The 27,335-nt window shown below is 37.0% G+C and overlaps 1 protein-coding gene across 7 annotated transcripts in view; it reads right to left on the bottom strand.

The window, feature by feature from the left end:
• RGS22 (regulator of G protein signaling 22) overlaps positions 1 to 27,335 on the bottom strand; it is a 218,212-nt gene that overhangs the window by 85,101 nt on the left and 105,776 nt on the right. For all 7 annotated transcript variants that reach the window (XM_066265963.1, XM_066265965.1, XM_066265966.1 and 4 more), the window contains 3 exons: positions 21,449 to 21,563; positions 19,908 to 20,030; positions 18,742 to 18,843 (listed from right to left, as the gene is read on the bottom strand). In XM_066265963.1, the coding sequence (XP_066122060.1) occupies positions 18,742 to 18,843; positions 19,908 to 20,030; positions 21,449 to 21,563 (340 nt within the window). The remainder of the gene's footprint in view (positions 1 to 18,741; positions 18,844 to 19,907; positions 20,031 to 21,448; positions 21,564 to 27,335) is intronic.

Below are 27,335 nucleotides of genomic sequence, written 5' to 3'. Positions count from 1 at the left end.
CCAAAGCAATCTATAAATTCAATGCAATACTAATTAAAATACCAATGACTTACTTCAAAGATATAGAACACATATTCTAAATATTTATATGGAACCAAAAGAGAACACGAATAGCCTCAGCAATCTTGAAAAGGAAGAATAAAGTGGGAGGTATCACACTTCTGGATATCAAGTTATACTACAAGGCCACTGTACTCAAAACAGCCTGGTACTGGCATAAGAACAGGCATATAGATCAATGGAATAGAATTGAGAACCCAGAAATAAACCCACACTTTTATGGACAACTGATATTTGACAAAGGAGGTAAGAGCATACATTGGAGTAAAGACAGCCTCTTCAACAAATGGTGTTGGGAAAATTGGACAACTACCTGCAAAAAAAATAAAACTAGACCACCAACTTACACCACTCACAAAAATAAACTCAAAATAGATAAAAGACTTAAATGTAAGCCATAAAACCATAAGCATCTTAGAAGAAAACATAGGCAGTAAGCTCTCTGACATCTCAAGCAGCAATATATTTGCCGATTTATTTCCACGGGCAAGTGAAATAAAAGACAGGATAAACAAATGGGACTATATCAAACTAAAAAGCTTCTGCACAGCTAAAGACAATAAGAACAGAATAAAAAGACAAACTACACAATGGGTGAATATATTTGACAATATGTCTAATAAGGGATTAATAACCAAAATCTATAAAGAACTTGTAAAACTCAATACCAGGAAGACAAACAATCCAACCCAAAAATGGGCAAAAGAAATGAATAGACACTTCTCCAAAGAGGACATAGAGATGGCCAATAGGCATATGAAAAAATGCTCAACATCACTAATCATTAGAGAAATGCAAATGAAAACCACAATGAGATATCATCTCACACCAGTCAGAATGGCGCTCATCAACAAAACAACACAGAATAAGTGCTGGCGAGGATGTGGAGAAAAGGTAACCCTCCTGCACTGCTGGTGGAAATGCAGACTGGTGCAGCCACTATGGAAAACAGTGTGGAGATTCCTCAAGAAATTAAAAATCAAACTGTGTTTTGACCCAGCTATACCACTTTTAGGAATATACCCCAAGAACACCATAGCACTGTTCAAAAAGAAGAAATGCACCCCCATGTTTATGGCAGCATTGTTCACAGTAGCGAAGATCTGGAAACAGCCCAAGTGTCCATCAGTGGATGAGTGGATTAAAAAGCTTTGGTACATATATACTATGGAATACTACTCAGCCATAAGAAATGATGACTTCAGATCATTTACAAGAACATGGATGGACCTTGATAACATTATACTGAGCGAAATAAGTAAATCAGAAAAAACTAAGAACTATATGATTCCATACATAGGTGGGACATAAAAATGAGACTCAAAGACATGGACAAGAGTGTGGGGCTTACGGGGTGGTGGGGAGGAGAGGGAGGGGGTTGGGGGCAGAGAGGGGCACAAAGAAAACCAGTTAGAAGGTGACAGAAGATAATTGGACTTTGGGTTATAGGAATGCAGCATAATCAAATGTCAAAATAACTTGGAGATGTTTTCTCTGAACATATGTACCCTGATTTATTTCTGTCACCCCATTAAAATTAATTTAAAAAAAAAGATCAATGAAACTAAGAGTTGGTTCTTCAAAAAGATAAACAAGACTGACAAACCTTTAACCAGAATCATAAAAAAAAAAAAAGCAGAAAGAGAAAGGGCCCAAATAAAGAAAATAAGAAATGAAAGGGGAGATGTAACAATTGACACTAAGGAAATATAAAAGATTGTAAGAAAATACTAAAAACAAATATATGCCAACAAACTGGACAATCTAAATGAAATTAATGAATTCCTAGAAACATACAATCTGCCAGAACTTAATAGGAAGAATAAAAAATCTGAATAATCAGATTACAACTAATAAAATTAAAGGCATAATAAAAACTGAAACAACAACAAAAAAAGGTCCTATACTGGATGGCTTTACAAGTGAATTTATCAAACATTCAAAGAGGAATAACACCTACTTTTCTCAAACTATTCCAAAAAATTAGAAGAGAGAAGGAAAGACTTCTAAGTTCATTTTACGAGGAAAGCATTATTCTAATTCCAAAACCAGATATACTACAAAGAAGGAAAATTATAGGCTAATGGACATAGATGCTAAAATTCTCAACAAAATATAAGCAAATCAGAATAAGCAATATATTAGAAAGATCATACACTGTGATCAAGGGTGGTTTAATCAAGGGATGCAAGTTTGGTACAATATTTTCAAATCAATACACATGATATACCACATAAACAAAATGAAGAATTAAAAGCAAAATGATTATATCAATAGATACAGAAAAAGCGTCTGATAAAATCCAGCACCCATTTTTAATAAAAACTCTAAGCAAAGTTGGAATAGAGGCAATATCATTCATCATATTAAAGGCTACATATGACAAACCCACAGCCAACATCATACTCATTGAGCAAAAATTACAAGCATTTTTCTTAAGATTAGGAACAAGATAGGGATGTTCATTTTCACCATTCTTATTCAAAATACTACTGGAATTCTTAGTGACAGCAGTAAGACAAGAAGAAATAAAAGGCATCCAATTGGAAAGGAAGAAATAGAACTGTCATTATTTACAGATTATATGATACTGTATATAGAGAACCTTAAAGATGCCACTGAAAAACTACAAAAACTGATCAATTCAGTAAAGTAACAGGATATAAAATAAATATCCAGAAATTGATTGCATTTTCATACACCAATAACGAACTATCAGAAAAGGAAACTAAGAAAACAATCCCATTCACAATTGCTTCAAAAGAATAAAATACCTAGAAATAAATTTAACTAAGGATTAAAAGACCTGTATTCATAAAATTATAGAATACTGAGGAAAGAAATTAACGAATACAAAAATAAGTGGAAGCATATGCCATGTTCATGGATAGAAAGAATTCACATCATTAAAATGTCCATATTACCCAAAGCAATCTATAGATTCAATATAATTTCTACCAAGATACCAATGGTATATTTCATATAACAAGGACAAATATACTAGAAACTTATATGTAACCACAAAAGACCTCAAATAGCAACAGAAATCTTGAGAGAGAGGAACAAAGTTGGAAGAATCATGCTACCTGACATTAAACTATACTTCAAGACCATAGATATCAAAATAGCATGGTACTGGCATAAAAAACAGACTTATAGATCAATAGAACAAAATAGAGACACAGCAATAAACCCACACGTTTATAGTCAACTAATACTTGACAAAGGAGGCAAGATCATACAATAGGTTAAATATTGCCTATTTCTTAAATGGTGTTGGACAGGTACATGCAAAAAAGAAAGAAGGAAAGAAAGAAAACTAGACCACCTTCTTACATCGTACACAAAAATAAACTCAAAATGGGTTAAAGACTTACATGTTAGGGAAATGACATCTGAGTAATGGCATGGTAGGAAGTGATACCGATAAATCTCCCCAAAAACTCAACAAGATCTTCAACCAGAAACAGAAAAACCTATCCCTGGAGCCTCCAGATGTTTCACAATACACCCAAAGGTATGGTCAAGCGAAAAACTGGCTAAATATATAATTAAACCCCGAAGGAAATAGGGAGTAAGAAATGCTCCGCCTTCCTCACTAACCTAAATAGGGCTGCTTTCACTGGGAACTGAGAGTATAGAAACTAAGGCTGGCAAAAGGGGTGAATAGATCCAGGCCGCGGCACAAACGGCTGAACCAGCCTTTGGCACGGAGATCCAAGCCGAGGAAAAACTGTGCCTGTGGCAACCCAGGCAATACAAGCTAACACTCGCGCCAAACGCAGACAAAGAAAGACAAGTGGGGCAGCCATTCGCCCCGATCTCCTGGTCTGCATGCACAGATAGTAGGTGAGAGATTCCTTCGAAAGCCCCAGGAGTGGGCGCCCATGTTATCCCACAGACAGGCAGAGTCAAAGGCCTTTGTGTGGGCCAAAAGCGGAATCTCCAGGCCACCCCAGCGCCCTGAAAAAGCTGCTCACGGGGAGGGAGTGAGAGCTAATTCCAACGCTGGAACTTTTCCGTGCAGGCGAGGTCTCACTCGGAGCGTGAGGCAGCCGGCCTGATAGCCTGGTCGGCGTGCACGGAGAGTGGGCAAGAGATTCCTCCCAGCGCCTTGGGAGTGGGTGCCTGTGTTATCGCACAGAGGGGCAGAGTCAGGGGCCTTTGTGTGGGCCAAAAGCAGAATCTCGGGACCGCCCCAGCGCCCTGAAAAAGCCGCACACAGGGAGGGAGAGAGAGCCAATTCCAACGCTGGAACTTTTCCGTGCGGGTGGGTGTTTCACTCAAAGTGTGAGACAGCCGGCCTGATATCCTGGTCTGCGTGCATGGAGAGTGAGCGAGAGTTTCCTCCAAGTGCCCCGGGAGTGGGTGCCCACTTGTATTACCGGACAGAGTGGCAGACCAGAGTCTTTGAGTGGGCAGAAGCCCCGCCTGATTATGCTAGCAGCTCTGATTGACTGAGCCTTACCCAGAGCCCTGTGCTGAGTGGGAATAGAGTGGAGAGTTGCAAGCTCTTTGAGCCTCTTACTATCCAGGCAGAGGCAGCAGCAACCCTATAGCTGGATTATCAGGCTACTAATTGAGGAAGGAAAGACTAGGACAGAGGCTCCAGGAACATGGACTCTCTCACTGTCAGAGCCTATAAATGCTAATGAGCCTCAACTGCCAACGAGACTGAAATCCAATACATGACATTGCCATAGAGACTTATCAACTGCAAACCTCTACCTGAGCGTGCCACAGGGGCAGAACCCTGGGTGCAGAGTCACCGACCAGGAAGAGGGAGAGAAAAGAAAAAGCAAGGAGATAACCTCTCAAAATCAAGAATAATCTGCAGACTTTATAACCTGTCTCATTTTATTATATTTGTTCGTTTGTTTCTCTTATCTTCATTCTTGATTTTTTTTTTCCTCCTCCAATTTGGTCATTTAACCCTCTGCCGGTCTTACTCTCTCCTCTCCTTGAACAACACTATCCATAAGTGTTACATCTCCCATTATCTTTTCTTTCCTCTTCCTTTCTCTCTATGAAGGTTGCACTCCAAAACCCTTAACTCTCTCTCTCTCTCTCTCTCTCCTCTTTTTTCTTTTTTTAGTGGTTCCCTCCTCTTTTTTTCTTTTTCTCTCTTTCTTTTCTCCCTCTATATTAGTTTCTTCCTTTCTCCTTTACGTCTCCTCTCATTCAAACTTCAATAACAAACAAATTATCTTATCTGGGACTCAAACTTATGTTTGTGGCATTTTGGGGGATTTTTACTTCACCCTTTTAACTCACTAGCAGTGCTCCCATCCCTGGCTCTCGATTTTATCTAGTTCTTGTTCCACTAAATACAATAGTAATTTTTTAATACCCCCCCCATTTTCCTGTTTTTCCTCTTATTCCTCTCATCATATCTCTTAGTCAACCAACACCTAAAAGCAAATCATTTTATTCTTGACCCAAATTTTTTCCTTATTTGCTTTTTGTGGGTCTATACCTACCTTTTTTTTGCCCCTTTATTACTTCTCCCCAATTCAGGCCCTCCATTACAGGCATTGTTTGTTTTATTTAGTACAATATAATTCACAGTTCACCACAAGATTTTCTCAAGAAAGAGGGGAGAGGAGATGAGAGGAAAAAAGGAGGGGGGAAATAATTTCCTTTTTTCTTAATTTTAATTTAATTTAATTTTATTTTTCTTTATTTAATTTTTTTTAAAAAACTCTTTTTAAAAAACTCTTAATATCAAAACTCTTTTTGATATTTTATTTTTATTTTTTTAACTTTTTATTTTTTATTAAATCTCATTAATGTTATCAACAAAACCACCCTCAGATGCCATTAAGGAAGAGAAAATTGAATATCATGGATACAAAAGAAAGAGAGGTAATATAGATAGATGAGGAAAAATCTATGGAAAAAAAACTTAATATATTAGAAACCCTGGAGTTAAACGACAGAGAATTTAAAATAGAAATCCTAAAAATACTCAGAGATATACAAGAAAACACAGAAAGGCAATTTAGGGAGCTCAGAAAACAACTCAATGAACACAAAGAATATCTTTCCAAGGAAATTGAAACTATAAAACCAAATCAAACAGATTAAAAAAACTCATTTCACGAGCTGAAAAATGAGGTAACTAGCTAAGCTTAGCTAATAGAACAGGCCAGATAGAAGGTAGGATTAGTGAAATAGAAGACATGCAACTTGAGGCGCAACAGAGAGAAAAAGAAAGAGACTCAAAAACTAAAAAAAAAATGAGATAGCCCTACAGGAATTATCTGATTCCGTCAAAAAGAATAACATAAGAATAATAGGTATATCAGAGGGAGAAGAGAGAGAAAATGGAATGGAGAACATACTCAAACAAATAATAGATGAAAACTTCCCAAGCCTGTGGAAAGAACTAAAGCCTCAAATTCAAGAAGCAAACAGAACTCCGAGTTCTCTTAACCCCAACAAACCTACTCCAAGGCACATCATAATGAATTTGGCACAAACCAATGACAAAGAAAAAATTCTCAAGGCAGCCAGGGAAAAGAAGAATACAACATATAAAGGAAGGCCCATTAGATTATCATCAGATTTCTCAACAGAAACTCTGCAAGCTAGAAGAGAGTGGACCCCAATATTTAAAGCCCTGAAAGAGAGGAACTTTCAGCCACGAATATTATACCCATCAAAGCTATCCTTCAAATATGAAGGGGAAATAAAAACATTCACAGATACAGAAAAGATGAGGGAATTTATCATCAGAAAACCCCCACTCCAGGAATGACTAAAGGGGGTTCTCCAATCAGATACAAAGAACAACAACAAAAAAAAAAAGCCACAAGTAAAAGCTCCAAGAAGAACACAACAGAACCAAATTTAAACTGTGACAACAACAAAAAGAAAGGGGGGGGGAGAGGATGGAGATTAATAGTAGCAAAGGACAATGGAGTGCAAAAGTACTCACAAAATAGTGCACTACAATGAACAGGGCAGGAACCCTTTTCATTACTTAATGGTAACCACCATTGAAAAATGTACCACAGAAGCACATGATTTAAAAAAGATAGCAACAGAAGAAAGATGTATGGAATACATCCAAATAAAAACAAAAGATAGACCCTGGCCGGTTGGCTCAGCGGTAGAGCGTTGGCCCGGCGTGCAGGAGTCCCGGGTTCGATTCCCAGCCAGGGCACACAGGAGAAGCGTCCATTTGCTTCTCCACCCCTCCCCCTCTCCTTCCTCTCTCTCTCTTCCCCTCCCGCAGCCGAGGCTCCATTGGAGCAAAGATGGCCCGGGCGCTGGGAATGGCTCTGTGGCCTCTGCCTCAGGTGCTAGAATGGCTCTGGAATGAACAGAGCGAAGCCCCAGAGGGGCAAAACATTGCCTCCTGGTGGGCATGGCGGGTGGAACCCGGTCAGGCGCATGCGGGAGTCTGTCTGACTGCCTCCCCGTTTCTAGCTTCGGAAAAATGAAAAAAAAAAAAGATAGAAAAACGAAAAAGAAGGATCAAACAAGACACAAAACTAACAGAAAGCAATGTATAAAATGGCAATAGGGAACTCACAAGTATCAATAATTACAATAAATGTAAACGGATTAAACTCACCAATAAAAAAGGCACAGAGTAGCAGAATGGATTAAAAAAGAAAATCCACCTGTATGCTGCCTATAAGAAACTCATCTAAGTAACAAGGATAAAAACAAATTCAAAGTGAAAGGCTGGAAAACAATACTCCAAGCAAATAACATCCAAAAAAAAGCAGGCGTAGCAATACTCATATCTGATAATGCTGACTACAAGACAGCAAAAGTACTCAGAGACAAAAATGGGCCATTTCATAATGGCTAAGGGGACACTGAATCAAGAAGACATAACAATTCTTAATATATATGCACCAAACCAAGGAGCACCAAAATATATGACAGCTACTTATTAACCTTAAAACAAAAACTGACAAAAATACAATCATACTTGGAGACCTCAATACACCACTGACGGTTCTAGATCGGTCATCCAAACAGAGAATCAACAAAGATATAGTGGCCTTAAACAAAACACTAGAGCACCTGGATATGATAGACTTCTACAGGACATTTCATCCCAAAGTGACTGAGTATACATTTTTCTCCAGTGTATATGGATCATTCTCAAGAATTGACCATATGTTGGGCCACAAAAACAACATCAGCAAATTCAGAAAAATCAAAGTTGTACCAAGCATATTTTCTGATCATAAAGCCTTGAAACTAGAATTCAACTGCAAAAAAGAGGAAAAAATTTCCACAAAAATGTGAAAACTAAACAACATACTTTTAAAAAATGAATGGGTCAAAGAAGAAATAAGTGCGGAGATCAAAAGATATATACAGACAAATGAAAATTTGCCAGAGCAATCAGACAAGACAAAGAAATAAAAGGCATCCGTATCGGAAAAGAAGAAGTAAAGGTATCAATTTTTGCAGATATTATGATCCTATACATCGAAAACCCCAAAGAATCCACAAAAAGACTACTAGAAACAATAAGCCAATACAGTAAGGTCGCAGGATACAAAATTAACATACAGAAGTCCATAGCCTTTCTATATGCCAACAATGAAACATTTCAGAATGAACTCAAAAGAATAATCCCCTTCACGATTGCAACAAAAAAATAAAATAAAATACTTAGGAATAAACATAACAAAGAATGTAAAGGACTTATATAATAAAAACTATAAACCATTGTTAAGGGAAATCTAAAAAGATATAATGAGATGGAAGAATATTCCTTGTTCCTGGTTAGGAAGAATAAATATAATCAAGATGGCCATATTTCCCAAAGCAATATACAAATTTAATGCAATTCCCATCAAAATTCCAATGACATTTTTTAAAAGAAATGGAGCAAAAAATCATCAGATTTATATGGAACTATAAAAAACCCTGAATAGCCAAAACAATCCTAAAGAAAAAGAATGAAGCTGGGGGCATTACAATACCTGACTTCAAACTATATTATAGGGCCACAACAATCAAAACAGCACGGTATTGGCAGAAAAATAGACACTCAGACCAATGGAACAGAATAGAAAACCCAGAAATAAAACCACATATATATAGTCAAATAATTTTTGATAAAGGGGCCAACAACACACAATGGAGAAAAGAAAGCCTCTTCAACAAATGGTGCTGGGAAAACTGAAAAGCCACATGCAAAAGAATGAAACTGGACTACAGTTTGTCCCCCTGTACTAAAATTAACTCAAAATGGATCAAAGATCTAAACATAAGACCTGAAACAATAACGTACATAGAAGAAGACATAGGTACTAAACTCATGGACCTGGGTTTTAAAGAGCATTTTATGAATTTGACTCCAAAGGCAAGAGAAATGAAGGCAAAAATTAATGAATGGGACTACATCAGACTAAGAAGTTTTTGCTTAGCAAGAGAAACTGATAACAAAATAAACAGACAGCCAACTAAATGGGAGATGATATTTTCAAACAACTGCTCATATAAGGGTCTAATATCCAAAATATACAAAGAACTCATAAAACTCAACAACAAACAAACAATCCAATAAAAAAATGGGAAGAGGACATGAACAGACACTTCTCCCAGGAAGAAATACAGATGGTCAACAGATATATGAAAAGATGTTCATCTTCTTTAGTTATTAGAGAAATGCAAATCAAAACTGCAATGACATACCACCTCACACCTGTTAGATTAGCTATTATTAACAAGACAGGTAATAGCAAATGTCGGAGAGGCTGTGGAGAAAAAGGAACCCTCATTCACTGTTGGTGGGAATGTAAAGTAGTACAACCATTATGGAAGAAAGTATGGTAGTTCCTCAAAAAACTGAAAATAGAACTACCTTATGACCCAGCAATCCCTCTACTGGGTATATTCCCCCAAAACTCAGAAACACTGATACGTAAAGACACATGCAGCCCCATGTTCATTGCAGCATTGTTCACAGTGGCCAGGACATGGAAACAACCAAAAAGCCTGTCAATAGATGACTGGATAAAGAAGATGTGGCACATATACACTATGGAATACTACTCAGCCATAAGAAATGATGACATCAGATCATTTACAGCAAAATGGTGGGATCTTGATAACATTATACGAAGTGAAATAAGTAAATCAGAAAAAACCAGGAACTGCATTATTCCATATGTAGGTGGGACATAAAAGTGAGACTAAGAGACATTGATAAGAGTGTGGTGGTTACGGGGGGAGGGCGGAGAGGAAGAGGGGAAGGGGGAGGGGGAGGGGTACAAAGAAAACTAGATAGAAGGTGACAGAGGACAATCTGACTTTGGGTGATGGGTATGCAACGTAATTAAATGACAAGATAACCTGGACATGTTTTCTTTGACTATATGTATCCTGATTTATTGATGTCACCCCATTAAAAAAATAAAATTATATGTATATAAAGACTTACATGTTAGACTTTAAACTATAAAAATCCTATAAGAAAACAAGTAGAAAAATCACAGACATTTCTCATAGGATTATTTCTTCTGATATATTGCTTCAGGCAAAGGAAACAAAATAAACAAATGAGACTACATCAAACTAAAAAGTTTTTGAACAGCAAAGAAAACTGTCTACAAAATGAAAAGACAACCCACTCATTAGGAGATCATATCCACCAATTATATATCTGATAAAGGGTTAATATCCAAAATGTATAAAGAACTTATACAACTCAACCAAAAACACAAACAGTCCAATTAAAAAATGAGCCAAGTACCTGAACTTACACTTCTTCACAGAGGACATACAGATGGCCAACAGACATATAAAAAGATGCTCAATGTCACTAATGATCAGAGAAATGCAAATTAAAACCACTATGTGCTATCACTTCACACCTGTCAGAATAGCTATCATCAATAAATCAGCAAACAACAGTGTTGGTAAGGATGTGGAGAAAAGGAAACCCTCATATACTGTTGATAGGAATTTAGATTTGTGCAGCCACTGTGGAAGGTGGTATGGAATTACCTCAAAGAATTTTATATGGGCCTGACCAGACTGTGGCAGAGCATCGAATTGGGATGTAGAGGACTCAGGTTCGAAACCCTGAGGTCACCAGCTTGAGTGTGGGGTCACTGACTTGAGCGTGGGATCATAGACATGACCCCCATGGTCGCTGGCTTGAGCTTAAAGGTCTCTGGCTTGAAGCTCAAGGTCACTGGCTTAAGAAAGGGGTCACTCGCTCTGCTATAGCCCCCAGTCAAGGCACATATGAGAAAGCAATCAATGAACAACTAAGATGCCACAGTGAAAAATTGATGCTTCTCATCTCTCTCCCTTCCTGTCTGTCTGTCCCTCTCTCTGACTCTCTGTCTCTGTTAAAAAAAATTTTTTTTAATGGAACTACCTATGACCCCAGTGATTCCGCCTCTGAAAATATATCCAAAATAACCTAAAACACTAATTGTAAAGAATATATGCACCCCTATGTTCATTGAAGAGTTATTTACAATAGCCAAGATTTGGAAGCAGCCCAAGTGTCCATCAGTAGATGAGTAGATAAAAAAGCTGTGGTACATTTACACAATGGAGTACTGCTCACTCAAAAAAAAAAAAGGAGAAGGCCCTGGCCAGTTGGCTCAGTGGTAGAGCGTCAACCTGGCATGCAGAAGTCCTGGGTTCGATTCCCGGCCAGGGCACACAGGAGAAGTGCCCATCTGCTTCTCCACCCCTCCCCCTCTCCTTCCTCTCTGTTTCTCTCTTCCCCTCCCGCAGCCGAGGCTCCATTGGAGCAAAGATGGCCCGGGCGCTGGGGATGGCTCCTTGGCCGCTGCCCCAGGTGCTAGAGTGGCTCTGGTCGCAACAGAGCGACGCCCCGGAGGGGCAGAGCATCACCCCCTGGTGGGCAGAGCGTCGCCCCCTGGTGGGCGTGCCGGGTGGATCCCGGTCAGGTGCATGCGGGAGTCTGTCTGACTGTCTATTCCCGTTTCCAGCTTCAGAAAAATACAAAAAAAAAAAAAAAAGAGAGAAATCTGATTCTTTGTGACAGCATGGATGTACTTGGAGAGCATTAGAATAAGTGAAATAAGCCATTAGAGAAAGCCAAGTACCATATGAATTCACTAATTCACTCCTCTGTTGAATCTAATGAACAAAATAAACTAACAAATAAAATAGAAATATGCTCATAGATAGAAGACTGACAGCTGTCAGAGGGGAAAGGAGTTGGGCGTAGGGTAAAAAAGATGAGGAAATTAGGGGAAAAAAATATACCTCAGACACAGACAACAGGGTGGTGATAGCCAGAGGGAAGGGGGTGGTGAGAGGGAGAAGAGGGTAAGGGGGATAAGTAGTGATGGAAGGAGACTTGACTTGGGGTAGTGAACACACAATACAATATACAGATGATATATTATAGATTTGTACACCTGAAAACTATATTTTATTAACCAAAGTCACCTCAATAAATTTAATAATAAATAAATACATATTTTTAAAAGAAAAAAACCCTGAGAATTAATTATTGTAAAATTACCATCATATGGGTTGGTTTTCCAGATTATATTTGGCAAATGAGGAAACTCCAAGATGAGGAATAAGCATTAAAAATATGCCCAGTAGAAGAAGCACTAGAAATAAAAACCTCATTAAAGAGCTCATAAATCAAATTATAAAACAAACAAGAAAAGAATCCACTATGTCAGCAGAAATACTGAATAGCAGAATTAGTTCTTCTAAGAGCTACTAATCATAGAATTATTGAATACTATAGCAGCCATATTCTAGGATGGCTCCCATAAACAGTGTCTCAATCTTCCCCCAAGTGTGGGCATAATGTGTGACTTACTTCTGACCAACAGAAATAGTGATGAGATTTATGTGACTATGTATATGTGATTATGCTACATAAGATGATCATGCCATCTTACTAAGAAACTCTCTCCCTTGCTGGATTCAGAGAAGGAAGCTGCCATGTTGTGAGTTGCCAATATGAAGAATGTCACAGGGCACAGAACTAAGGTGGCTTCTAGTGAACAGCCAGCAAAGAAGTAAGTCCTTAGTCCAGCGGCCCACAAGTAAATGAATGCTGCTAACAACCACATAAGCCTTGAAGTACTAAAGATTCTTTCCCATTTGAGTCCCAGATGAGAAACCAGCTGTGGTCAACATCTTGATTTATAGCCTTGCAGAAGACCCAGCAAAGCTGTGCTCAGACTCCTTATCCACATAAACTGTAAGATGATAAATGTGTGTTGTTTTAAGCCATGAAGTTATTATAATAGTCTTATTCAGGAATAGATAGCTACAGACTATAATACATGTTTTAAGTGCTTGAAGATATAAAAGAATAAATAAACATGAAAACATAAGACAAAGAGAATAAACAGCAGGAAGACTGGAAAAATAATAGAATGTCTAATAAAAAACCCATAATCCCTAAAATAATTTAACTCAATGGATGGGTTAAGTAGGACATTGAAATCTGCTGAAGAAATAATATATGAACTAATGAACAGATCAAAAGAAGTTGATCTATTTTAATATATAACACACAATATAGATATCAAAAGATGTTCATAACAATATATTACTCTAATGTTGAAGTCAATAAGGCAAAACTTTGAGAGAGAGATATAGGATAGATTGAGAAACACCAACATTGACCAGACAAGGAATCCAGAATGACATAGTACAGAAAAGAGAAGTAGAAAGACTAAAAGAAATAATAGTTGGATGACGTCAGAGTAATGGCGGAGTAGGAAGCGATACCGATAAATCTCCCCCAAAACTCAACAAGATCTTCAACCAGAAACAGAAAAACCTATACTTGGAGCTTCCAGATTCTTCGCAATACACCCAAAGGTATGATTGAGTGAAAAATTGGCTAAATATATAACCAAACCCCGAAGGAAATAGGGAGTAAGAAATGCTCCGCCTTCCTCACTAACCTAAACAGGGCGGCTTTCTCTGGTAACTGTGAATATAGAAACTGAGGCGGGCAAAGGGGGTGAATAGATCCAGGCCGCCGCAGCAAAAACGGCCGCATTGCAGCATTGTTCACAGTGGCCAGGACATGGAAACAACCAAAAAGCCCATCAATAGATGACTGGATAAAGAAGATGTGGCACATATACACTATGGAATACTACTCAGCCATAAGAAATGATGACATCGGAACATTTACAGCAAAATGGTGGGATCTTGATAACATGATACGAAGCGAAATAAGTAAATCAGAAAAAAACAGGAACTGTATTATTCCATACGTAGGTGGGACATAATAGTGAAACTAAGAGACATTGATAAGAGTGTGGTGGTTACGGGGGGGAGGGGGGAATGGGAGAGGGATAGGGGGTGGGAGGGGCACAAAGAAAACAAGATAGAAGGTGACAGAGGACAATCTGACTTTGGGTGGTGGGTATGCAACATAATTGAACGACAAGATAACCTGGACTTGTTATCTTTGAATATATGTATCCTGATTTATTGATGTCACCCCATTAAAAAATAAAATTATAAAAAAATAAAAATAAAAAAAAAGAAATAATAGTTGAGGGTTTTCCAGAATTGATAAGACATGATTTCTCAGATCCTAGAAATAACTTAGACCCAAGATAGATAATTATAGTAAACACACTGAAGTGAATATAAAAACCCAAAGTCAGAGAAGATTATAAAAGCAAACAGTAAGAAAAAGCATCCATTCTCAAAGGAGCAAGAAAGCAATAGAAACCAGAAGATAGTATAATAATATTTTCAAAGTGCTAAGAGAAATTGTTGACCTAGAATTCTATATTCAGCTAAATCAGGGGTCGGGAACCTTTTTGGCTGAGAGAGCAATGAACGCCACATATTTTAAAATGTATCATATAATTCCGTGAGAGCCATACAACAACCCGTGTACATTACGCATTATCCAATAAAAATTTGATGTTGTCCCAGAGGACAGCTGTGATTGGCTCCAGCCACCCACAGCCATGAACATGAGCGGTAGGAAATGAATGGATTGTAATACATAAGAATGTTTTATATTTTTAACGTTTTTTTTATTATTAAAGATTTGTCTGCGAGCCAGATGCAGTCATCAAAAGAGCTACATCTGGCTCGTGAGCCATAGGTTCCTGACCCCTGAAATGATCAATGAGAGCATAAAATAGATATTTTTAGACAAACAAAACCTGAGAGATTTTTGTCACTAGTAAATTCTAATAAAAACCCCACTAAATGATGTTTTTCATAAATTAAACACCCCAAAATGAATGTGGTTCAAAAAGCAATGATAAACAATAAATTTGTGTGTGAATAAGTCCACACATTATTTTAAAAATAATGACTACATGATGGATATAAAAGAAAATTTAAAGTGCCATACAAAAATAATATGTAAAATATGCAAGGTGTAGTAGAATGAAAGTATTTTAAGATCCTTTACTTGTTTGAGAGGATGATAAATATAATGATTTATTGTGTTCTTTGCATAATTTCAGTATGCATTTTACAACTGAAAAGGTGAAAACAGCAATAGAAGGTTATGAAATGTAAAACATTATTACTACCAATGTTTTACAAAATATGAAACTAAAGCTTATTAAAGTGACTTGACCAAGTTTCCCCAGCCAATAACTAGCATACTGTGATTTAAATTCATGTATTTCAATGACGTTTTATTATTTTTTTCCTTCTATATCATATAGCTTCTGATTTAGATGATTTATAAAAATAACAATATATTACTCTAATGTTGAAGTCAATAAGGCAAAACCTCACATCACTGGAAGACTATCTTTATATTAATGGGAATTTGTGGTAAAAGTGCTGTGGATTTATCTAGCAATCCTCTTATTTCTCATTTTCATTTCATCTTACCTACCCTCTGACATTAAGTCCCGTATTCTCCACATTATTTTTCTCCTAGGCTCTACATTTTACTGTTTTTCTACCTTTATCCTTCTCATTAAAAAATGTTTAATTTTGTATATGTTTTATGTGTATGTATACATATGTGCAAATATGTTTAGTAATTATGAATTGTACATGTTTATTAATTTTTAGAAATCCCAATGTATATGTTGTGGAGAGTGGTAAAATTTAAATGCTTTGTTTTTTTTTGGATACAGTTTGGAAGATTACTACAAAAATGGAAGTTACAAAATACAGTGGTGCCCAGATCTGCTTCATTCTGTTATAGTGCTCTGTCACTGAAGCCAAGTATATAATGCCAAAAAAGTAGCAGGACTATCTGGGACACAATCTAGGCTCCAAATATTAGTTAGCAGTGATAGATTGTCCCCTGGCAAGTTGTTGACAGAGTCATTGTATCTCTCCATTATAGTGGTGATCTTCTTACTTGCCAAAACCATTTCAATTGGTTTCTAACACTATTCTGTTGAAGTCATGCAGTTAAGTCTTCAGGGTGTGCCCAAGATTGTAGTTCAAACTCCTAGACCACAGTTAGTCATGTTAAATCACTGTCATTGTATCTAGTTTGCCTATAGATATTTCTGCAATACTTCTTGAGGTAATAAAACTTCAAGGTATATAATCTGCCAATTAGCATACATAAAAGCATGTAAGCCTTTGGAATTAATTCTGCATCTTCTACCATGCAACTTGTCAGATGTATAAAAGCAATATGAAATCAAATTCATAACAACTTTAACATCATGCCATCTGATTATATTCTGCCATTGTCATTATCAATCTGAAGACCTATATTTTAAATGTACCATTGAAGAAAGTCATACATTTCTATTATAAAGAAATGGCTGGCAGCCCTGGCCAAGCAGCTCATTTGGTTGGAGTGTCATCCAGGTATGTCAAGATTGCGGGTTCGATCACTGGTCAGGGCACATACAGGAAATAATGAATGTATTAATAAGTGGAACAACAAATATCTATCATCTATATCTATCTATCGCTATCTCTCCCCTTTCCTCTGTCTCTAAGATCAATAAATAAGTTTTTTAAAAAGGAAATGAATGGTAGTATTTCATACTGTGAAATAAACCTAAAGGATTATGTATTAGGCAATTTTGTACCTGGAGGCAAAAAAAAAATCTTGAATAATTAAAACCTAAACCAATTTAGATAATTGTTCTACTAACCAAAAATAAAATAAAGTAGCCAAGTAAGAAAGCAAACAAGTAAGAAAATATCACAGGATTTTCTCCTTTTTATTTCCCCCTATTCACTGAAAGCAAATTGTTCCAGTGCTCCCCTCTACCTACCATACTATGACCCCCAAAAGATAAGCTAGGACAGAAGAAAAAGTGTACGGGCCTCGATAATCCCAAAACAGAACAATCTATTTTAGGATGACTAAAACTTGACTGGATCCTGTTTCACAAGTATTTATAGCTGGTTGAATAACATCATTCCTAAGAATTAATGTCTACCAACCCCAAATACAATTCCCTCTTTTACAAGTGCATAAAAATAGGTTGATTATGACAACAAAAAACCCACCTAATTGGGCCTCTGAAGATTTCTGGAGGAGTATGCTTTGTAGTAGTGAAAACATAATAAAAATAATGGATGATACTCTAGCAGACAGGGGCAATATGTTAGAGGGAGAAGGATAAATAGAGAATTACAGGTAAAGGATTAACAAGCAAAAGAACTAACTGTGTGGTCTCAGGAAATGATACTGGCAAAAATAATTTCATGAATTCATGGAGACAAAGCTGGGTTATATAGAGCTAAAGCCCTTATTCTCATGGTGAAAAGTACAAAGTTCTGTCAGCTGATCTATAAAGAATAGTTATTAAGGCCAGAGTCAGTGTGGTGGAAGTAACAACAAACATCCAGCAGTACTCTTGGATGTCCTAAATAAGATTATAGCAAGGTAATAAATAATATGACAAAGCTAATCTAGTATTGTTCAGGGAGAGGTCCTCTGGAATGAGGTTACTTCAGATTTTAAGGACCACTTAAGTGTTTAACAGATATAGATGTGATTAGCAGTTTTCTAAGCTTGATGACCTCTCTCCACAAAAGATCAGAAGAGCCTAAGAATAAAACACTGAAAAGATAAGTCAGCTCGAGTCATAATTTTATTCTTTCCTTCTTACAAAACAAACAAAAAACCTTCACAGAGAATCCTGTTCTATCTCCTCTCCCCCTCCCCCCGCACCCCCCCCCTTCTTCCTCTATTTTGCTTCAGGGAGGCCCTGAGATAGTCTTTTCTCCACCTCTCAGTATCTATCTTATATTATGTGTAGCACAGAAGCCCAGGCAGCACACAGGGCCTACCCCACAGAGTTAGTCACCCTTCTTTCCTGAGCTTTAGATAGCTTAATTGTGCCCAAGAGTTGATTTCTGCAGGAAGCTCAGAGAACAGCTTTTGGTCAATGCGTCTGCTCTCAATTGTTTCAATGATTCACTACAAATTCTATCTCAGGGTTCTCTTTTAAAATTCCTCATGACCAAACCAAAAAGGCATAAGTTAAAAAGTGGGGGAGGGGAATGTTCTTTATTGGCACAAGTATTAGCAGCAAAGAGAAAATAAAGCAAACCAAATAAAATAGATAAAACTGAGAGCCAACAAATCAGATTATAAAACAGTATTCTGCTGACATTTAAATAAACTAATCCACAACAACGATTTAATTGTTGCCTTTTTGCCTGCACCCCCCGATTTCTCTTGTTTGGAGCTGCACTATAACTTTTCATTCCTTTGTGTACTTAGAGCTTCACAGTGAACCAACATTATTTACTACTTACTTGGGCTTGCTTGCATACTTTAAAAGGGTGAAGTGCTTCTTGGTAGAAAAGCTGATGATAAGCCTGTAGGTCAAACCAGAAGTACACACTGTTCTTCCAAAACTGAACATGAAAAAAGTACATAAATGATTACCAACCAACTATTAAAGCTCCACAAAGCTCTCAACAAAGCTCTCATTTTAAATATAAATAATTGTTTAGCTCCTTGGTGTAACCATTAATCAGGTTCAACTTAAGATGGTTTTATCTTTTATCACAAATCAGCAACATACAAAATATTTATGACTATTGTCACTAGAATATTATTTTTTACATGTAAGCTTCTTATATAATTGGTCATTAATAGTAAGTGTTCTGGTTAACAATGAAAGAGTAATCATATATTTGTGTCATGAACCCAAACTTGAATCATATTTTGGTAGACACGGGCAAATGTACCTCATACCAGAACCAAACACTACTCTTCATTTCAACCAGTGAAATCCTTTCCACTTGAGCAAAGACTTTGTGATTAAAATAAAAAACAAAAATTAAAAACAAGTTTGCAACTATACATTGTAATTTTAAATTGTTGTAATTATTAAAAAACAATATTAAAATATTGATAGAAATAAACTCTGATTTTAATATATATTACATTGAAACAAAGTTATATAAAAGTAAACTATTGTTAACAGGGCAAGTCTTGTCTATCTGTATTTTACTTTTCTTAATTTTAACAGGATAATGAACCAAAGAAAATTATGATTGAGATGTTTATATTTTAGCATGAAATTTCTTACCAGAGATGGGAATTTTAACATCAAATATAATTATTTGAGCATGGTCTTATTCAACCTTTCTTATTTTATTTTTTTTATTTTTATTTTTTTTTGAAATGAGATATTCTTTTTTTTATTTATTATTTTTTATTTTTTATTTATTCATTTTAGACAGGAGAGGGAGAGACAGAGAGAGAGGAGAGACAGAGAGAGAGAAGGGGGGAGGAGCTGGAAGCATCAACTCCCATATGTGCCTTGACCAGGCAAGCCCAGGGTTTCGAACCGGCAACCTCAGCATTTCCAGGTCGACGCTTTACCCACTGCACCACCACAGGTCAGGCTCAACCTTTCTTATTTTAAAATGAACTAAAAGTATAAAATTATATTAAAATAATTATTTTCTACCTTGTTCCCTGAATGCTCACAGAATTTAGTAAAGAAGAAGCCAGCTCTATTTTCTACATACAAAGATTGCAACAAATTTTCCATGTCAAATCCTCCCAAGGCACCATCTGCTATGGTTTTAACCTAGATAACAGAACAGAACACCAGTTAGCCACCCCAAACGTTGTAATTTTTTTATGGCATTGTACAACAGGGTTTCATAAATCCTGCCAGGCTGTCATTCCCCCACTGGACTATTTTATGTTCATACCATATATGTAATCAATGCAGTATATTTGCATCTGAATGTCATATAAGGTTCCTTTTTGGAGCCAAGTATAGCAACAGAGTTTATTCCATCTTAAACCAATCCTATCTCAAACTTAATTTTAAAACGACTTCCCAGCCACAACTATTTTCTTGTTTCAGGCATAGTGAGTCTTCCAAATCACTGTTGGTGGCCTCTTTCCTACATGTTTACTGTTATTTTAGCCTTGAGGTGCTGCTATAATAGCTACAAGAGAGTTATAAAAATAACTATTTTCAAGGCCTCTCAATATGCTGTTCATTAACAGTCTTTGGGGGGGGGGAGGTGTCCCTTTTTGGATAGCCTCAGTCCATACAGGTCACGGCCTTCAAAGTGTAAATGACAGTATAAGTTCTCATAAAACTTTGCTATTTATGGACTTCTCTGCCAATAATGCTTGCAACCCTAATACCATTCTTAAAACCCAGAAAGCTGATTATTTCTCCAAGCACAAGGGTGACTATGGAGTGCAAACAGGCAACTATGTTCACATTAACTCTTTGCTATTTGTTATATGGAACTCAGACTGCTTTACAATGTTCAGACAACTGTGGCATAAATGATTTAGGATTTAAGTAAGTTTTTTATTTTCTTTGTTATAGTGTCTCTCTGCCTCTTTCTTTATCACTCTACTAAACAAATTCTGAGGTGAGAATTTAATGTTTTTTGACATCTAACCATTGGCATTCCAAAACTAAAATATCATTATTTTGGTAGGAAAAAAATCTTAATTAGAAGAAAAGGAAAACTATTGCTTAGAATAAAATAGTTATACAACATTGTATCTAAGTGTTCAGACTATATAAGGATTACTGGCTAAAGTATAATCCTTAGGGAATGTGAATTGCCATCTAAAATTAGTGTGCTAAATCCACATTTTCAAGGTAGCTACACTATGAAAATACGTCAAAAAATGCTTCATAAAAATTCTAAGCTTCCAAAACATAACATCAAATATTATTTTTTATCAAGTGTTAAAAACTTAATAAAAGTGTTTAACATTTTAAGAGGGTCTTATTTCGTGTTTGAAGTGTCCTCATTCCAAAACTAGAACACAGCTGTTTTTGGAAACAGTAATCAGTGGAATATATAGCAACATGTACTACAAAAAGAAACATAGAAAACTTTTTGTGTAAAAATCCTTTTGCAAGAAAAATAAAATGTGCTGTTTAGTAAAGAAAAAATATTATGGTAATTCAAGGGACATTGATCAGTTAAATGAGGAATCAGATTAATGAGTCCTCAAAATACTTACCAAAGGTTCTTCTGTATAAGTGTATCTTCTATCCAACTGGGGCTTCAGACATTCAGAAATGTCAGTAAAAGATGTTAAACAAATATCTCTGTTGCTGTCTGGCATGTGCCTTGACCTAAATTATAAGGATGAGGATTATTTGTTCAACATATTTTCAGTAACTTGGGTATACATTGCACCAAATTTCAGGAGTGCTTCCTAGCATTATGAGAGAATTAGAAAAAAAAAGTTCAAGCATCAGGTCCAGTCCTAAAGAATTACTTGAATGAATGAAGTATAGTCATGCAGAAAGATAATTCTCAATAAAATAACTGTTGGTTGAATTAACTCAGGAATATATTATAGTTGCCAAATAATTGAGATGAATAATTAATATTGGGAGAATGAGAAGCCCCTTTGAGCTATATTAGTAATAAAAGAAATGAGACTTTTCCTGAAAATAGGTAGAAGATATATTGTGCTGTGTGTGTGTGTGTGTGTGTGTGTGTGTTTACAGGGGTTCTTTCAATGGGGAGAATAGAGTATAATATATGAGCAATATATGAAGTTAGGCAGGAAAAGCATGTTTAAAAGGCAGTGAGTTAACTAACTTGTTTAAAGCAAGAGTACACTAACAGTTAAGTCAGCTCTCTCTCCCACACCTCACTTCAATTATTCTAAACCTTACTTTTCAGATCCATTAAAACATGCTTGCTCTATCTCACAAATCTAACTCTACTCCATTCTACCAGCAAATTACTTTGCAGGTTTGCTCAAATAAAATGTAGGTACAGGCCCTGGCCGGTTGGCTCAGCGGTAGAGCATTGGCCTGGCGTGCGGGGGACCCAGGTTCGATTCCCGGCCAGGGCACATAGGAGAAGTGCCCATTTGCTTCTCCACCCCTCCCTCCTTCCTCTCTGTCTCTCTCTTCCCCTCCCGCAGCCGAGGCTCCATTGGAGCAAAGATCGCCCGCCTGGACGCTGGGGATGGCTCCTTGGCCCCTGCCCCAGGCGCTAGAGTGGCTCTGGTCTCAGCAGAGTGACGCCCCGGAGGGGCAGAGCATCGCCCCCTAGTGGGCAGAGCGTTGCCCCTGGTGGGCGAGCCGGGTGGATCCCGGTTGGGTGCATGCGGGAGTCTGTCTGACTGTCTCTCCCCGTTTCCAGCTTCAGAAAAAAAAAAAAAATGTAGGTACAGCATGCTTTAGTTTCTCAGACAAAATGTAGATACAGCATGCTTCAGTTTTTGCTGCAGTCAGTATTCCCCTATGGAACAGATACTATCGATTGACTAGTTAAGTATACACCCATTCCCAGTGACATGCTTCTATAACCAGCACCATCGAAATACTTTAAAAGTTAAATATTCACTTTCCAAGACTCCTTTACAGAGAGGAACAGTCATGTAACATAGTTGTGACTAATGAGATATAAAGTAAAAGTGGAGTGCTTCTAAGAAACCTTGCTTTCTTGACCAAACACAGAGGACTAATGGTCTCTCCCTTTCTTCTAGTTCCTACTCTACGTATATTAACATTAACAGGCCCTAATCTCCTTTATCTTAAAAATACTCTTTTTCCATTATAGAACATTATCAAATCATAAAGGAAGAGAGCAAGGAAAAAGAAAGGAACAAAGGATGTATAAATGTGAGGAAAAAATTAATGGGGGGCAAAGGGGAGGGGAGTAAAGAGGGATAAATATAAGCTGATAGAAAATTATTTGACTTTAGATGATGGGCACACAGTACAATAAACAGTTCAAATGCTATAGAGATGTTCACCTAAAACTTATGGACTCTTACTGATCAATGTCACTCCATTAAATTTAATTTAAAAATAAGATAAATAAAATAAAGGCTAAAAAAATAAATAAAATGGCAATTAGTTCATAGCTGTCAATAACTACTTTAAATGTAAATGAACAAAATTCTCCAATCAGCCTGACCTGTGGTGGCACAGTGTATAAAGTATCAACCTGAAATGCTAAGGTTACCACTTCGAAACCCTGGGCTTGCCTGGTCAAGGCACATATGGGAGTTGATGATTCCTGCTCCTCCCCTGTATTATCTCTCTCTCTCTAAATTAATAAATAAAAAAAATCTTAAAATTATCTAATCAAATGACACAACCTGGATGAATGGATTAAAAATAAGACCCATGTATATCCTGCCTACAAGAGACCCACTTCAGATGTAAAGGCAAACACAGACTGAAAGTGAAAAGATAAAAAAAGATATTATACGTAAATGGAAACCAAAAGAAACTAGGGAGCTGTACTTATATCAGATAAAACTGACTTTAAGACAAGGAGTGTAGTAAGATTCGAAGGTTATTATATAGAAATAAAAAGGCCAATCCAACAAGATATAACATTTATAAATATGTATACACCCAATAGTGGAACACCTAAATATTTAAAGCAAATATTAACAGTCCTAAAGAGAGAAATAGACAGCAATACAGTAATAGTAGGGGACTTTAATACCCCACTTTCATCTATAGATAGATCATCCAGACAGAAAATCAATAAGGAAACACTGGCCATAAACAACATGTTAGAGCAGATGGATTTAACACACATTTACAGGACATTTCATTAAAACAACAAAATAGACATTCTCCTCAAGACCACGTAGAACATTTTCCAGGATAGATCATACATTACATCTTAATCATATCAAGTATCTTGTCCAACCACAATGATGTAACAATAGAAATCAATTACAAGAAAACTGAAAAGTTCATAAATATGAGGAGACATAACAACATGCTACTGAACAACAGTTGGGTCAAAGAAAAAATCAATAGGGAATTAAAAAAAAATCTGCATACAAATGAAAATGGATCTAAAACATACCAAAATTTATGGAATGCAGCAAAATAGGTACTAAGAGAGAAGTTCACAATGATAAATGTCGACCTCAAGAAACAAGAACAATTTCAAATAAACAACCTAACTTTATACCTAAAGGAACTAGAAAAAGAAAAAGACCAAAGTTAGTAGTAGGAGGGTAATAATAAAGATCAAAGTGCAAATAAATAAAATAGAAACTAGAAATAAAATAGAAAAAAAATCAATGAAATTAAGAGCTGATTCTTTGAAAAACAAGAAATAAAATGGCCAAAGCTTTAGTTAAATTCCCAAGAACAAAAGAGAGAGGACTAAGACAAATAACATTGGAAATGAAAGAGGAGATATTAAAACTGATACCACAAAGATACAAAAGATCATAAGAGACTACTATGAACAATTATACACAAAAAACTGGACAACCTAGATTAAATTCCTAGAAACACACAACCTACCAAGACTGAATCATGAAGAAATAATCTGAAAAGTCCTATTACTAGTAAGAAGACTGAATCAGTAATCAAACTATCCCAACAAACAAGTCCAGGACCAGTTGGCTTCACTGGTTAATTCTACCAAACATTTAAAGAAGAATATTGATCCTTAAACTCTTCTAAAAAATTGAGGGAAAAACTTCCAAACTCATTTTATGAGGCCAGAAGTATCCTTATACCAAAAAGCCAGACAAGGATACTACCAGAAAAGAAAATTATAAACCAACATCACTGGTGAACATAGATGCAAACATCCTCAACAAATTACTAGCAAATCAAACTGAACAATACATTAAAAGGATCAAATAGCACTATCAAATGGGACTTATTCTAAGGATGAAAGAATGGTTCAAATCTACAAATCAATCAATGTGATACATCATATTAACAAAATGAAAGGTAAAAATCATACCATCTCAATAGATATGGAAAAAGTATTTGATGAAATTTAATATCCATTCATGAGTGAAGCTCTCAACAAAGTGGGTATAAAGAGAATGTGCTTTAATATAATAAAGGCCATATGTGACAAGCCCACAGCTAACATCATACCCATCAGTGAAAAGATGAAAGCTTTTCTTCTAAGATCAGGAACAAGACACAGATGTCCACTCTCATCATTCTTTTTCAATACTAGTACTAGAAGTCATAGCTCGAGCAATTAAATGAGACAAAAAATAAATAAAAGGCATCCAAATCAAAAAAGGAAGAGGCAAAACTGTCATTATTTGCAGATGGCATAATATTATATATAGAAAACCCTAGAGACTCTACCAAAAATCTTCTATTATTTTATTTTTTAAATGAGAGGAAGGGAGATAGAGAGACAGACTCCTGCATGTGCCCTGACCAAGATTTACCTGGCAACCCCCGTCTAGGGTGAATGCTCAAATCAACTGAGTTATCCTCAGAATGCAGGGCTGATGCTCAAACCAATCGAACCACTGGCTGAGTGAAGGGAAGAGAGAGCAAGGGGGAGAGAGAGAGGAAGAGCAGGTGATTGCTTTTAATGTGTACCCTGACTGGGGACTGCACCCGGGATGTCCACATGCCGGTCTGATGTCCTATCCACTGAGCCAACCTGTCAGGGACCCCAAAATCTTTAGAACTAATCATCAAATTTCATAAAGTTTCAGGATGCAAAGTCAATATAAAAATCAGTTGTATCTCGGCCTGACCTGTGGTGGTGCAGTGGATAAAGCGTCAACCTGGAAATGCTGAGGTCGCCGGTTCGAAACCCTGGGCTTGCCTGGTCAAGGCACATAGGGGAGTTGATTCTTCCAGCTCCTCCCCCCCCTTCTCTGTCTCTCCATCTCCTCTCTAAAATGAATAAATAAAAAAAAGATTTAATAAAAAAAATCAGTTGTATCTCTTTTCTTTTTTTGTATTTTTCCAAAGAAGCCAGGGGGGAGGGGAGGCAGACAGACAGACTCCTGCATGTGCCTGACCAGGACTCACCCGGCATACCCACCAAGGGGCAATGTTTGGCCCCTCTGGGGTGTTGCTCTGCTGCAATTGAAACCATTCTAGTGTCTGAGGCGGAGGCCATGGAGCCATCCTCAGCACCCGGGCCAACTTTGCTCCAATGGAGCCTTGGTTGCAGGAAGGGAAGAGAGAGATCAAGAGAAAGGAAAGGAGAGGGGGAGAAGCAGATGGGCACTTCTCCTGTGTGCCCTGGCTAGGAATCAAACCCAGGACATCCACACGCCGGGCCAAAGCTCTACCACTGAGCCAACCAGCCAGGGCAATCAGTTGTACATTGTGTCTGTAAAGTCATGGTGCACTTTGACCGGTCACAGGAAAGCAACAAAAGAAGACAGAAATGTGAAATCTGCACAACTAAAAGGAAAACTCTCCCTGTTTCATACCTATTCAGTGCAATTCGATGTGACTCATGCACAGATTTTTTAGGGCTCCTTAGGTAGCTATCCCGTATAGCCTCTACAGACTCATCACTGACTGATGGCCTACCAGAACAGGGTTTCTCCACCAAACTGCCAGTTTCCATCAACTGCTGTTATTCCTATGTGGTGGCGCTTCATTATAAACGCGCCAATATTCACATTACAATTTGGTCATGGATTCAAATTTAGTGAGCCACAGAACACACTGAACTTTCCTCTGTACCGTCCACATCTCGACTGGCATGGCTGTGGGCTGCTCCGCTGTATACATGGTGTTACGTCATCATCTGCGCATGCGCACATGCTGCCACATCATCCTACAGAAACTTGGAGGGTTTTCTTTTTATTTGGTGCAGATTTTACATTTCTATCGTCTTTTGTTGCTTTCCTGTAACTGGTCAAAAGTGCACCATGACTTTACGGACACACTGTATTTCTATACACTAATAATGAACAATCAGAAAGAGAAATTAAGAAAATGATCCTGTTTATAATTATATCAATAAAATAAAATACCTAGAAATGAACTTAACCAAGGATGCAAAAGACTTGTACAATAAACACTGCAAAAAGAAATTAGAGAAGACATAACTAAATGAAAACACATCCCATGTTCATGGATTGGAAGACAATATTGTTAAGATGCAATACTGCATAAACA

Source organism: Saccopteryx bilineata, chromosome 3 (genome assembly GCF_036850765.1).
Source record: "Saccopteryx bilineata isolate mSacBil1 chromosome 3, mSacBil1_pri_phased_curated, whole genome shotgun sequence".
NCBI classification, from domain to species: domain Eukaryota; kingdom Metazoa; phylum Chordata; class Mammalia; order Chiroptera; family Emballonuridae; genus Saccopteryx; species Saccopteryx bilineata.
This window is presented reverse-complemented; position numbering and strand designations above follow the sequence as displayed.